The 12,728-nt window shown below is 43.5% G+C and overlaps 1 protein-coding gene across 1 annotated transcript in view; it reads left to right on the top strand.

Moving 5' to 3' along the window:
* Positions 1 to 250: 250 nt before the first annotated feature.
* LOC120047922 (LON peptidase N-terminal domain and RING finger protein 1-like) overlaps positions 251 to 12,728 on the top strand; it is a 29,834-nt gene continuing 17,356 nt past the window's right edge. Inside the window, exons 1-3 of the mRNA XM_038993539.1 lie at positions 251 to 1,055; positions 4,664 to 4,782; positions 11,967 to 12,089. Coding sequence (XP_038849467.1) covers positions 758 to 1,055; positions 4,664 to 4,782; positions 11,967 to 12,089 — 540 coding nt within the window. The 5' untranslated portion in view covers positions 251 to 757. The remainder of the gene's footprint in view (positions 1,056 to 4,663; positions 4,783 to 11,966; positions 12,090 to 12,728) is intronic.

Below are 12,728 nucleotides of genomic sequence, written 5' to 3'. Positions count from 1 at the left end.
TTTGGAGATTAGTAACTTGTCGGTGCGCGTTTTATGATTTTTGAGACATATAAAAACCACTGGCAGTCGGTTCCTCCCGGTTCACCACCAGTCGGTTCCTCCCGGTTCACCACCAGTCGGAGTAAAAGTGTGTTATGAAATCGGTTTCACAACAGGGTGGGACTCCGGTATTTCCACCAATAGCATACCCAGCGTTCCCGTCACATGATCTTTATTTATGTAAGGTAATAACCTTACACTGTGTGGCTTGGGCTTTTTCGAGCTCTATCCATACAATGCGCATCAGAGCAGCAAGCCTACTTCTCCGGGCTGTGCTTTTACAGTAAGACTGGGGCCGAAACATTCAAGGAATCTTTGTTAAAATTCTGACCCAATATTGGTCTAGTGTTGATGGATCTCGGAGTTGAAGACAACCAGACGCGAATTACAGAGACGATCGGACCTTCTGTTCATCATGATGCCAGGAAAGAGAAGACGTTACGTGGTGTTGTTCCAAACCAAATACTTTATGCTTGACAATGGAAAACACATGTGAATGAATCGGAAGGGTTTTGTCAGTTGGAATTACACTATAAGGTCTTTATGGTTGGATCTTGGGTTCCGCGATCCTTTGTTTACTAAATCAGAAAGAGTCCAGCAGTCAGGTCATGTTAATCGGAGAAGAGTGTCTGTCGTTGCTTAGATGGTGATTAAAGATAGGGACTCATAAACTGCTCACGGACCGGCGGTGGTGACATAACCCCGCAACTGTGCCATCATGGATCTACTTGAGTGCCCAATCTGCCTGTTCCTCATGTGTGAACCGGCCACCATGTCCTGTGGTCACACGTTCTGCCGGAGCTGCCTGGGGAACTACTTGTCATCCAGGTGTCCAGCCTGCAAGGAAATATTTAAACAGAGAGAAGCCAAAAACATCAAGAACAACATCCTACTCTTCAGTGTCATTGAGAAGTGCTGCCCAGAAGAGACGAGGATAAAGTGTCATATTCTGGAGAAACTCAAAACCAGCGAGTTCACAGAAGCTTTACGCATCGCGGATGAAGGGATACGACTAGGTAGGTTCCTAAAAATAATATGTGAACTTGAGTACGTTTGGGGAAGACATCTCCTTATGCAACCCTCGAGTAGGCTGCAGGACAGGCCTATGATCAAATGTGTATGTTCGTTGTGTAAAATGGAATCCACCCACTTATAAAAGCCCCACACGACCCTAATTACGTAAATGTACCATAAACAGCTATTTGCCCGAAAAAACTCCAGCCAAGAAGTATGAAATAAAATGATCATGCTGACACATAAAAACGCACTTGACGTTCATTCCTATATGTTAATGTGTTTAAATGAAATGATTTTGTCTTCAGTGCAATATAGATTACACAATCAGGCCCCCCTTCCAAAAGAGGCTTCTAACCTCAACGGTCTTTTCCTGGTTAAATAAAATACTGTTGGAACTGCTATAATATACTAGTGGTGTAGTGACCTGGCATCAGTGGCGATCCGTCGTTCAGGGCATTGAGCCCCACCTGTTTATTTGTATTTATTTTCTATAATATATTTTTTGTGTGCTTGTTTTGCATGCTGTTTTAACATTTACGTGTCAAGTATCAGTTTGCAAGCTAAAAGCTCAGTACTTTTGTTTAGTGTTGTGTTATGTAGTGGCTTTGCTGGCATGTATTAACATTTATTTTTGTTGAGTTTGCCCCACCAAGATTGCCACTCCCTCTTGTAGCCCATAGCCTGGTCACATAAGAGCCACATGGTGGGAGGCAGTACTGCAGTCTCAGTGGTCCAACATTACCTAAAGAAACTGAGGTTGTCACCCTGAGCTTACATACTTTTGGTCATGCAGTGTATGTGGACCCCTGCTCGTAAAAGATCTCATTCCAAAATCATGGGCATTAATATGGAGTTGGTCCCCCTTTTGCTGCTATAAAAGTCTCCGCTCTTCTGGGAAGGCTTTCCACTAGATGTTGGAACATTGCTGCTGGGACTTGCTTCCATTCAGCCACAAGAGCATTAGTGAGGTCAGGCACTGATGTTGGGCGATTAGGCCAGGCTCGCAGTCGGCGTTCCAATTCATCCCAAAGGTGTTTGATGGGGTTGAGGTCAGGGCTCTGTGCAAGCCAGTCAAGTTCTTCCACACTGATCTCAACAAACCATTTCTGTATGGACCTCGCTTTGTGCACAGGGGCATTGTCATGCTGAAACAGGAAAGGGCCTTCCTCAAACTGTTGCCACAAAGTTGGAAGCACAGAATCTCTAGAATGTCACTGTGTGCTGTGGCGTTAAGATTTCCCTTCAGTGGAACTAAGGAGCCTGAACCATGAAAAACAGCCCCAGACCATTAATCCTCCTCCACCAAACTTTACAGTTGGCACTATACATTCGGGCAGGTAGGGTACTCCTGGCATCCGCCAAACCCAGACTCGTTCGTCAGACTGCCAGATGGTGAAGCGTAATTCATCACTCCAGAGAACGCGTTTCCACTGCTCCAGAGTCCAATGGCGGTGAGCTTCACACCACTCCAGCCGACGCGTGGCATTGTGCATGGTGATCTTAGACTTGTGTGCGGCTGCTCGGCCATGGAAACCCATTTCATGAATCTCCCGATGAACAGTTATTGTGCTGACGTTGCGTCCAGAGGCAGTTTGGAACTTGGTTGAGTGTTGCAACTGAGGACAGATGATTTTTACACGCTTCAGCACTTGGCGGTCCCGTTCTGTGAACTTGTGTGGCCTACCACTTTGCAGCTGAGCCGTTGTTGCTCCTAGACGTTTCCAATTCATAATAGTAGTACTTACAGTTGACGGGAACAGCTCTAGCAGGGCAGAAAGTTGACAAACTGACTTGTTGGAAAGGTAGCATCCTATGACAGTGCCATGTTGAAAGTCACAGAGCTCTTCAGTAAGGCCAGTCTGCTGCCAATGTTTGTCTATGGAGATTGCATGGCTGTGTGCTTAATTTTATACACCTGTCAGCAACGGGTGTGGCTGGAATAGCCGAATCCACTAATTTTGGGGTGTCCCCATACTTATGTATGAATGAATGAATGACCAGGTGAATCCAGGTAAAAGCTATGATCCCTTATGGATGCCACCTTAATTCCACTTAAATCAGTGTAGATGAAGGGGAGAAGACAGGTCAAGAATGGTCCACCACCCAGAGTACATCCAGACATCTTCACACAACTGTGGGAAGCATTGGAGTCAAAATGGACCAGCATCCCTGTGGAACGCTTTTGACACCTTGTAAATCAATCCCCCTGGCGACTTGAGGCTGTTATGAGGGTGAAGGTGTTCCTAATGTTGTGTACACTCAGTGTATATGTTGAAGAGGGTGGGGCTCAAGGCTGCATCCCTGTCTCCCTCCAAGAAATATGTGTGTGGGGGGGGTGGTGGTAGAGAGGGAGAGAGACTCAAATTGACTCAACTTGGCATGAAGGTCTGCTATACAAATTGATGGAAAGCTGTTTTGGGGGAAAAACATACAACATTATAAAATCAATGTACACAAACAACCCAGCCAGACTTCTGTAACACTGGGTCCAGTGACATTGTGAGGACCACAATGGAAATAAGTCCCAGACTTTATTGTGTGTTATCCTCAATTATTTTATTCATGTGCATGTATGGCTTTTAAGTTTTGTGTGCTTGTTTTTTGAAATGGTCGAATTAATAAACTAAACTAAATGTAATCTGTTGTGAGTGGGTGACGCACGTGCATGCACGCACCACACTCAAGTGGCTGTGTTATAAGCATTGGTTGGTGAGTCTTCGTTAATGTTCCTCTTTGCTATGGCTGGTCATTAATGCCATAAGTCCTCACACGTGACACTCCCCCAGAGAAGCACAGCAGTGTTTAGGAAGGTGACCAGGGTTACTTCTGAGGTAATGGGCACCGTTTCCTTGTCTTTCTTGTGGTGTATTTTTGTCATTGCTGGTTTTCCCCCGTTTTGAGTCGTGACTCTCGTGACAGCCTTATCCAGCAGCTGATTTGTTTCTGGGTGCTGAGATTAGATTGGTAGTAATGTGTAACAGACAACAGACATGCAGAGGTGTGGGGGAGTTACGTTTCATAGTTTAGGCTCATACTAATGGTCTGTCGTTACATTCAATGTGGATCAACAAAGAATGAAACAGCTTCCTATAAGAGTAATACGTCTGTGACGATTCTGAGTCTTTCTCCTTCACCCACCAGTAGTTTAACTGCTTTCTGTCTGGTTTGTCATACTGGGGGTGTCAGTGCACCAAACACTGCATAAATAACCGTTTCTACGCACCACACAGGACTATGCATGGCAGTTCTGGTGTTAATGCAACCCTGCTGTGCCATTGTTTTGATACACATAATCACATTCTATTAATACTCTGCAGGCTTCGCTGTTACTACTAGGCAGCACACTTGGTCTTGGGGGAGGAGGGAAGGTGAGGGGATGAGATCAGATGTGCAATTTGTAGCAAGAATGGAGATGGGTTGAGCTCATGTCACTTCAGGTTTTTGGGATATGTCCAGTGTTATCTAATATTCCCTATGCATTGCAGGTGCAAGGGCAAATCGAACGAAACCAATTCTGACTGGGAAGCTGTCATACTACAATCACTGATAGTGATCACTGTTAATTATATCGAACTCTCTCTTCCCTCACACTCCCTCCCTCGCCCAGCTCCTGGTGATGTGAGTCTGAAGGTGTGGAGAGCGGAAGCCAATATGGGACTGAGACTTTTCTCTGATGCCCTGAGGGACCTGGAAGACCTCTGCTGCGTTCACCCCAACTGGACAGAGGTAAGAAACACCATGTTATTAGAGTGCTATGTCAGACCATACCAGGAGAGAGGAGGGCTTTGGACCGAGGTTGCAGTATCTTCTGGTGTATCTGAATCGGGCCTGCCAAGGTGTCTATACGCCTGCTGCAGCTTCTATGTTTTCATTTAATATCACTGTTTATTCCCCTTTAATGATCTGTCATCTATGGGTGCATCTCAATACTCTACCGTGTTTTCAGATCAGTTGTCATAATAGGTCACCAAATCAAATGTTATTTGTCACATACACATGGTTAGCAGATGTTAATGCGAGTGTAGCGAAATGCTTGTGCTTCTAGTTCCGACAATGCAGTAATAACCAACGAGTAATCTAACCTAACAATTTCACAACAGCTACCTTATACACACAAGTGTGAAGGGATGAAGAATATGTACATAAAGATATATGAATGAGTGATGGTACAGAACGGCATAGGCAAGATGCAGTAGATGGTATCGAGTACAGTATATACATATGAGTAATGTAGGGTATGTAAACATTATATTAAGTGGCATTGTTTAAAGTGGCTAGTGATACATTTTTTACATGTATGGCAGCAGCCACTCAATGTTAGTGATGGCTGTTTAACAGTCTGATGGCCTTGAGATAGAAGCTGTTTTTCAGTCTCTCGGTCCCTGCTTTGATGCACCTGTACTGACCTCGCCTTCTGGATGATAGCGGGGTGAACAGGCAGTGGCTCGGGTGGTTGTTGTCCTTGATGATCTTTATGGCCTTCCTGTGACATCGGGTGGTGTAGGTGTCCTGGAGGGCAGGTAGTTTGCCCCCGGTGATGCGTTGTGCAGACCTCACTACCCTCTGGAGAGCCTTACGGTTGTGGGCGGAGCAGTTGCCGTACCAGGCGGTGATACAGCCCGACAGGATGCTCTCGATTGTGCATCTGTAAAAGTTTGTGAGTGCCTTTGGTGACAAGCCGAATTTCTTCAGCCTCCTCAGGTTGAAGAGGCGCTACTGCGCCTTCTTCACCACGCTGTCTGTGTGGGTGGACCAATTCAGTTTGTCCGTGATGTGTACGCTGAGGAACTTAACTTTCTACCCTCTCCACTACTGTCCCGTCGATGTGGATAGGGGAGTGCTCCCTCTGCTGTTTCCTGAAGTCCACGATCATCTCCTTTGTTTTGTTGACGTTGAGTGTGAGGTTATTTTCCTGACACCACACTCTGAGTACCCTCACCTCCTCCCTGTAGGCCGTCTCGTCGTTGTTGGTAATCAAGCCTACCACTGTAGTGTCGTCTGCAAACTTGATGATTGAGTTGGAGGCGTGCATGGCCACGCAGTCGTGGGTGAACAGGGAGTACAGGAGAGGGCTCAGAACGCACCCTTGTGGGGCCCCAGTGTTGAGGATCAGCGGGGTGGAGATGTTGTTACCTACCCTCACCACCACGTAACCTTATAAGGAGTTGTGCCAAATCAGACTGATTTAGATTTGATGGCATATTTTCAGTTTCCTAGTGTGCTTCCTAGTGTGCTTCTGAAATGGCACCCTAATATCCTCTTTATAGTGCGCTACGTTTAAGCAGACCCCTATGGGCCCTGGTCTAAAGTACTGCACTAATTAGGGTGCCATTTTGGACACCATTCTAGTTTTGTGTGTCCTGGTTGTTTTCTCTGTGGCTGCTGCTGATGGGTGTGTCTGTAGAAGTGTACAGTATGTTATGTCATTTGGGGCACATTATGCAAACGGTTACTTATGTCATCATGTAACTGAATCATTGGACACTACTGCGTGGGTGAGTGCTATGACAGCTACGCATTGTTGTCACGTAAGGCTATTGTATAGGACATAACGTCTATGTGCAGAAACAAGCATAAATATAGCTCAGTGTTATTTACTTCTGATGTTGGTCTACTTTGTATTCTCACCTAAATCGGCTAATCCAGGGTTTCCCAAACTCGGTCCTGCTTATTTTTTACCCTAGCACCACACAGCTGATTAATTGAATCAAAGCTTGATGATGAGTTGGTTTTTTGAATCAGCTGTGCAGTGCTAGGGTAAAAAATGAAATGTGCACCCAAGGGGGGCCCCAGGACCGAGTTTGGGAAACCCTGAGCTAATCAACTAAACATCAAGACATTTGATTAGGTGTAGCTGGTGTGTTAGTGCTGGGGGGGGAGACAAAAGCAGACTGTGGCACTGAACCACCAGGAGGAAAGTGCACTGACCCATGTTCAGTTATTCAGGTCCTCAGTCCCTGATGTAGGTGAATGTAGACTTGGCTGTTGCACTCTTCTTTCTTTCTCTAGTCTGTTTCTCTCTCTCTTCCACTCCTCTCTCTCTACCTCTCTTTCTCTCTCTTCCATTCCTCTCTCTCTAACTCGCTCTCTCTAACTCGCTCTCTCTCTCTTCTATTCCTCTCTCTCTACCTCTCTCTCTCTCTTCCATTCCTCTCTCTCTACCTCTCTCTCTCTCTTCCATTCCTCTCTCTCTACCTCTCTCTCTCTCTTCCATTCCTCTCTCTCTACCTCTCTCTCTCTCTCTTCCATTCCTCTCTCTCTACCTCTCTCTCTCTCTCTTCCATTCCTCTCTCTCTACCTCTCTCTCTCTCTCTTCCATTCCTCTCTCTCTACCTCTCTCTCTCTCTCTTCCATTCCTCTCTCTCTACCTCTCTCTCTCTCTCTTCCATTCCTCTCTCTCTACCTCTCTCTCTCTCTCTTCCATTCCTCTCTCTCTACCTCTCTCTCTCTCTCTTCCATTCCTCTCTCTCTACCTCTCTCTCTCTCTCTTCCATTCCTCTCTCTCTACCTCTCTCTCTCTCTCTCTTCCATTCCTCTCTCTCTACCTCTCTCTCTCTCTCTCTTCCATTCCTCTCTCTCTACCTCTCTCTCTCTCTCTCTTCCATTCCTCTCTCTCTACCTCTCTCTCTCTCTCTCTTCCATTCCTCTCTCTCTACCTCTCTCTCTCTCTCTCTCTTCCATTCCTCTCTCTCTACCTCTCTCTCTCTCTCTCTCTCTCTTCCATTCCTCTCTCTCTACCTCTCTCTCTCTCTACCTCTCTCTCTCTCTTCCATTCCTCTCTCTCTACCTCTCTCTTCCATTCCTCTCTCTCTCTTCCATTCCTCTCTCTCTACCTCTCTCTCTCTCTCTCTCTCTCTCTTCCATTCCTCTCTCTCTCTCTCTTCCATTCCATTTAAGGGACTTTATTGGCATAGGAAACATATGTTTACATTTCCAAAGCAAGTGAAATAGATAATAAACAAAAGTGAAATGAACAGTAAACATTACACACACAAGTTCCAAAAGAATAAAGACATTTCAAATGTCATATGTTTGTTTATTTCATAAAATGTTGTAATGATGTGCAAAAAGTTCAAGTACAAAAGGGAAAATAAATTAACTTTAAATATAGGTTGTATAAACAATGGTGTTTGTTCTTCACTTTTCTTGTGGCAACAGGTGCTGTGATGGCACACTGTGGTATTTCACCCAATAGATAAGGGAGTTTATCAAAATTGGATTTGTTTTTTAATTCTTTGTAGGTCTGTGTAATGAGGGGAAATATGTGTCTCTAATATGGTCATACTAGGTTAGGAAGTGCAGCTCAGTTTCCACCTAATTTTGTGGGCAGTGTGCACATAGCCTGTATTCTCTTGAGAGCCAGGACTGCCTTTGACAGGCTCTTTTTATTTTATTTATATTTAACTAGGCAAGTCAGTTAAGAACAAATTCTTATTTACAATGATGGCTTAGTGGGTTAGGTGCCTTGTTCAGGTGCAGAACAACAGATTTTTACTTTGTCAGCTCGGGGATTCGATCTAGCAACCTTTCGGTTACTGGCCCAACGCTCGCCCCAGGTAGCCTAGTGGTTAGTTTCTCAATAGCAAGGCTATGCTCACTGGGTCTGTACATAGTCAAATATTTCCTTAACCTTAAATTGGGGTCAGTCACAGTGGTCAGGTATTCTGCCACTGTATACTCTCTGTTATGGGCAAAATGGCATTCTAGTTTGCTCTGTTTTGTAAATTCTTTCCAATGTGTCAAGTAATTATCTTTTTGTTTTCTCATGATTTGCTTGGGTCTAATTGTGTTGCTGTCCTGGGGCCCTGTAGGGTCTGTTTGTGTTTGTGAGCAGAGCCCCAGGACCAGCTAACTTAAGGGGCTCTTCTCCAGGTTCATCTCTCTGTAGGTGATAACCTTCCATAACAAAGCTGTGGCGCTGATGTTTAGGCCAAGGTATGTACAGTTTGTTTTGTTGTTGTGTGCTGTCATGGAATATTCGAATCAAGTGAGAGAGACTTTGTAATTTCTTCAAACAATCATCTTTATTCAATATTGATTAATGATTGCAGTAATGAAACCGTCGACCGCACACTCTAAAGTGTGTGTTGCCGAGAGCTTAACTGATAATGAAAAAAACATCTTGTATAGGACCTAAAAATGCTTAGTCTGGGCTGGTTCTATCCCTCCCATAAGCCACCTTGGTCCATCTCCTGGTTATCTGCACGGGATGTTGTTTTACCCTCAACCCGGCTTAGTTTTCCCAGAAGCCAGGATGAAGATGAGACAATAAGGGATTGTTCTAAACTCTTGCCGGCTATCTTGTCTATAGAATGCCGGTTTTATGTTTTTATCACCAAGTCATTGTCAGTTCAAGCTATCTCTAGCATAACCCATTTATTTGACCATACGCCCAGTCTAACTGCAGGAAGTTAGAGTTGAAACCATCCCTTTACAGAAACACAGCATTTAACAGAATAGAAATGTCTTACTATTTGTTAAGTATATAATCGTTAACTATTGATATCATAGTTTTTCTATCACAGTGCTCTAGGGCAACTGTGTCTAGATGGAATTTGTATTCGTGGTCCTGGCAACTGGACCTTTTTTGGAACACAATTATTTTTGTCTTACTGAGAGTTAGTGTCAGGGCCCAGGTATGACAGAATCTGTGCAGAAGATCTAGGTTCTGCTGTAGGCCCTCCTTGGTTGGGGACAGAAGCACCAGATCATCAGCAAACAGTAGACATTTGATTTCAGATTCTAGTAGGTTGAGGCCGGGTGCTGCAGACTGTTCTAGTGCCCTCGCCAATTCATTGATATATATATATATATATATATATATGGGTGGGGCTTAAGCTGCATCCCTGTCTCACCCCACGGCCCTGTGGAAAGGAATGTTTTTTTGCCAATTTTAACAGCAAACTTGTTGTTTGTGTACATTGATTTTATAATGTTGTATGTTTTTCCCCAACACCATTTTCCATCAATTTGTATAGCAGACCCTCATGTCAAATTGAGTCCAAAGCTTTTTTGAAATCAACAAAGCATGGCAAGACAAGACTTTGCCGTTGTTTTGTTTGTTTGTCAATTAGAGTGTGTAAGGTGAATATGTGGTTTGTCGTATGGTAATTTAGTAAAAAGCCAATTTGAAATTTGCTCAGTACATTGTTTTTGCTGAGGAAATGTACAAGTCTGCTGTTAATGATAATGCAGAGGATTTTTCCAAGGTTTCTGTTGATGCATATCCCACGGTAGTTATTGGGATCAAATCTGTCTCCACTTTTGTTGATTGGGGTGATCAGTCCATGTTTCCAAATATTGGGTAAGATGCCAGAGCTAAGGATGATGTTAAAGAGTTTAAGTATAGCTAATTGAAATTTGTGGTTTGTATATTTTATCATTTAATTTTTGATACCATCAACACCACAGGCATTTTTGAGTTGGAGGGTTTGTATTTTGCTCTGTAGTTCATTCAATGTAATTGGAGAATCCAGTGTGTTTTGGTAGTCTTTAATAGTTGATTCTAAGATTTGTATTTGATCATGTATATGTTTTTGTTATAAGGCCAAAACGATTGGAGAAGTGGTTTACCCATATTTCTCCGTTTTGGATAGATAACTCTTTGTATTGTAGTTTGTATAGTGTTTTCCAATTTTCACAAAAATGGTTAGTCTTTGGATTCTTCAATTACATTGAGCTGATTTCAGACGTGCTGTTCCTTCTTTTTCCGTAGTGTATTTCTGTATTGTTTTAGTGATTTATAGTGAAGGCGTAGGCTCAGGTTTTCTGGGTCTCTATGTTTTTGGTTGGATAGGTTTGTCCATTTCTTTCTTAGGTTTTTGCATTCTTCATCAAATGTGTTATTGTTTTTAGTTTTCTGTTTGAAATGTTTAGATTTGATAGGGAAGCTGAGAGGTCAAATATACTGTTAAGATTTTCTACTGTCAAGTTTACACCTTCACTATTACAGTGGAACGTTTTGTCCAGGAAGTTGTCTAAAAGGGATTGAATTTGTTGTTGCTTAATTGTTTTTTGGTAGGTTTCCACACTACTTTCCTTCCATCTATAGCATTTCCTAATATTATTCAGTTCCTTTGTCTTGGATGCCTCATGATTTGAGTATTGCTCTGTTCAAGTAGAGTCGACTGATTTTGCTGTGATCTGATAGTTGTGTCAGTGGGCTGACTGAACGCTCTGAGAGACTCTGGGTTGAGATCGGTGATAAAGTATTCTACAGTACTACTGCCAAGAGATGAGCTATATAGGTGTACCTACCGTAGGAGTACCCTTGAAGCTTACCATTGACTATGTACATACCCAGCGTGCGACAGAGATGCAGGAGTTGTGACCCGTTTTTGTTGGTTGTGTTGTCATAGTTGTGCCTAGGGGGGCATATGCAGGAGGGAATGCTGTCACCTCCAGGTAGGTGTTTGTTCCACTGTGTACTGAGGATGTCAGGTTCTTGTCCAGTTCTGGTATTTAGGTCACCACAAACTAGTACATATACCTGGGCCTGGAAATGACTGATTTACCCCTCCAGGATGGAGAAGCTGTCTTCATTAAAGTATGGGGATTCTAGTGGGGGGATATAAGTAGCACACAGGAGGACATTTTTCTCTGTTCAGATCATTTCCTTTTGAATTTCTAGCCAAATATAAATGTTCCTGTTTTGATTAATTTAATTGAGTGAGTTAGGTCTACTCTATACCACATTAGCATATCCCCTGCTTGTTTCACACCTGGTTGTTTTGTGTATGGGTCTACCAGCTCTCTGTAACCTAGAGGGCAACCAGTGGGTCCATCTCCTCTACCATGTTTCTTGTAGGATGATGATGTCTATATTTCTGATTTCTTTGGGTCTCTCTGTCTCTCTCTATATCTAAGTCTCTCTCTCATCCATTATTCTCCCTCTTGTCTGTACTCTCCAGGGTTTCTTTCGTAAAGGTAATGTGTTACTGGAGATGGGTCGTCAGTCTGAAGCCCTGATCCAGTTTCACCACTGTCTCAAGCTACAGGCCGACTTCACTCCTGCCATGAGCCAGATTAAAAAGGTCAGTAGCTATAGCCAACACTGACTGGCTCATTTACTAACTGTTTACAACAGACTGTCTTATTTACTGACTGGCTCATTTACTGACTGTTTACCAATCACTGGTCCAGTTACTTACTGACTATTTTTCCCTTACCCTGTTTCACTGTTCCAGTTAGTCTCACTGACTGACTGTTTTCCACTCATTGACTGTCTGCCTGACTTAACTTCACTGGCTCATTCAGTCTCACTAGCTTAGTGTGTCAGTGACTGCCTGGCTAAATGACTGTATGGGGTCAGTTAAGGTTCTAGGAACGGTGGCAGTTGCTGCTTCTAGGAATGCTTTAAAGAATGGAATGCCTTGGAACAGTGTTAGACAATCTCAACACGTACTGTATACTAAACTCAGCAAAAAAAGAAACGTCCTTGCTGTCAACTGCGTTTATTTTCAGCAAACTTCACTTGTGTAAATATTTGTATGAAACTAACAAGATTCAACAACTGAGACATAAACTGAACAAGTTCCACAGACATGTGACTAACAGAAATGGAATAATGTGTCCATGAACAAAGGGGGGTCAAAATCAAAAGTAACGGTCAGTATCTGGTGTGGCCACCAGCTGCATTAAGTACTACAGTGCATCTCCTCCTCATGGACTGC

The sequence above is a fragment of the Salvelinus namaycush genome, chromosome 5 (assembly GCF_016432855.1).
Source record: "Salvelinus namaycush isolate Seneca chromosome 5, SaNama_1.0, whole genome shotgun sequence".
Classification (NCBI taxonomy): Eukaryota; Metazoa; Chordata; class Actinopteri; order Salmoniformes; family Salmonidae; genus Salvelinus; species Salvelinus namaycush.
Note: the sequence above shows the minus strand (reverse complement) of the source record. Positions and strands in the feature narration are given on the sequence as shown.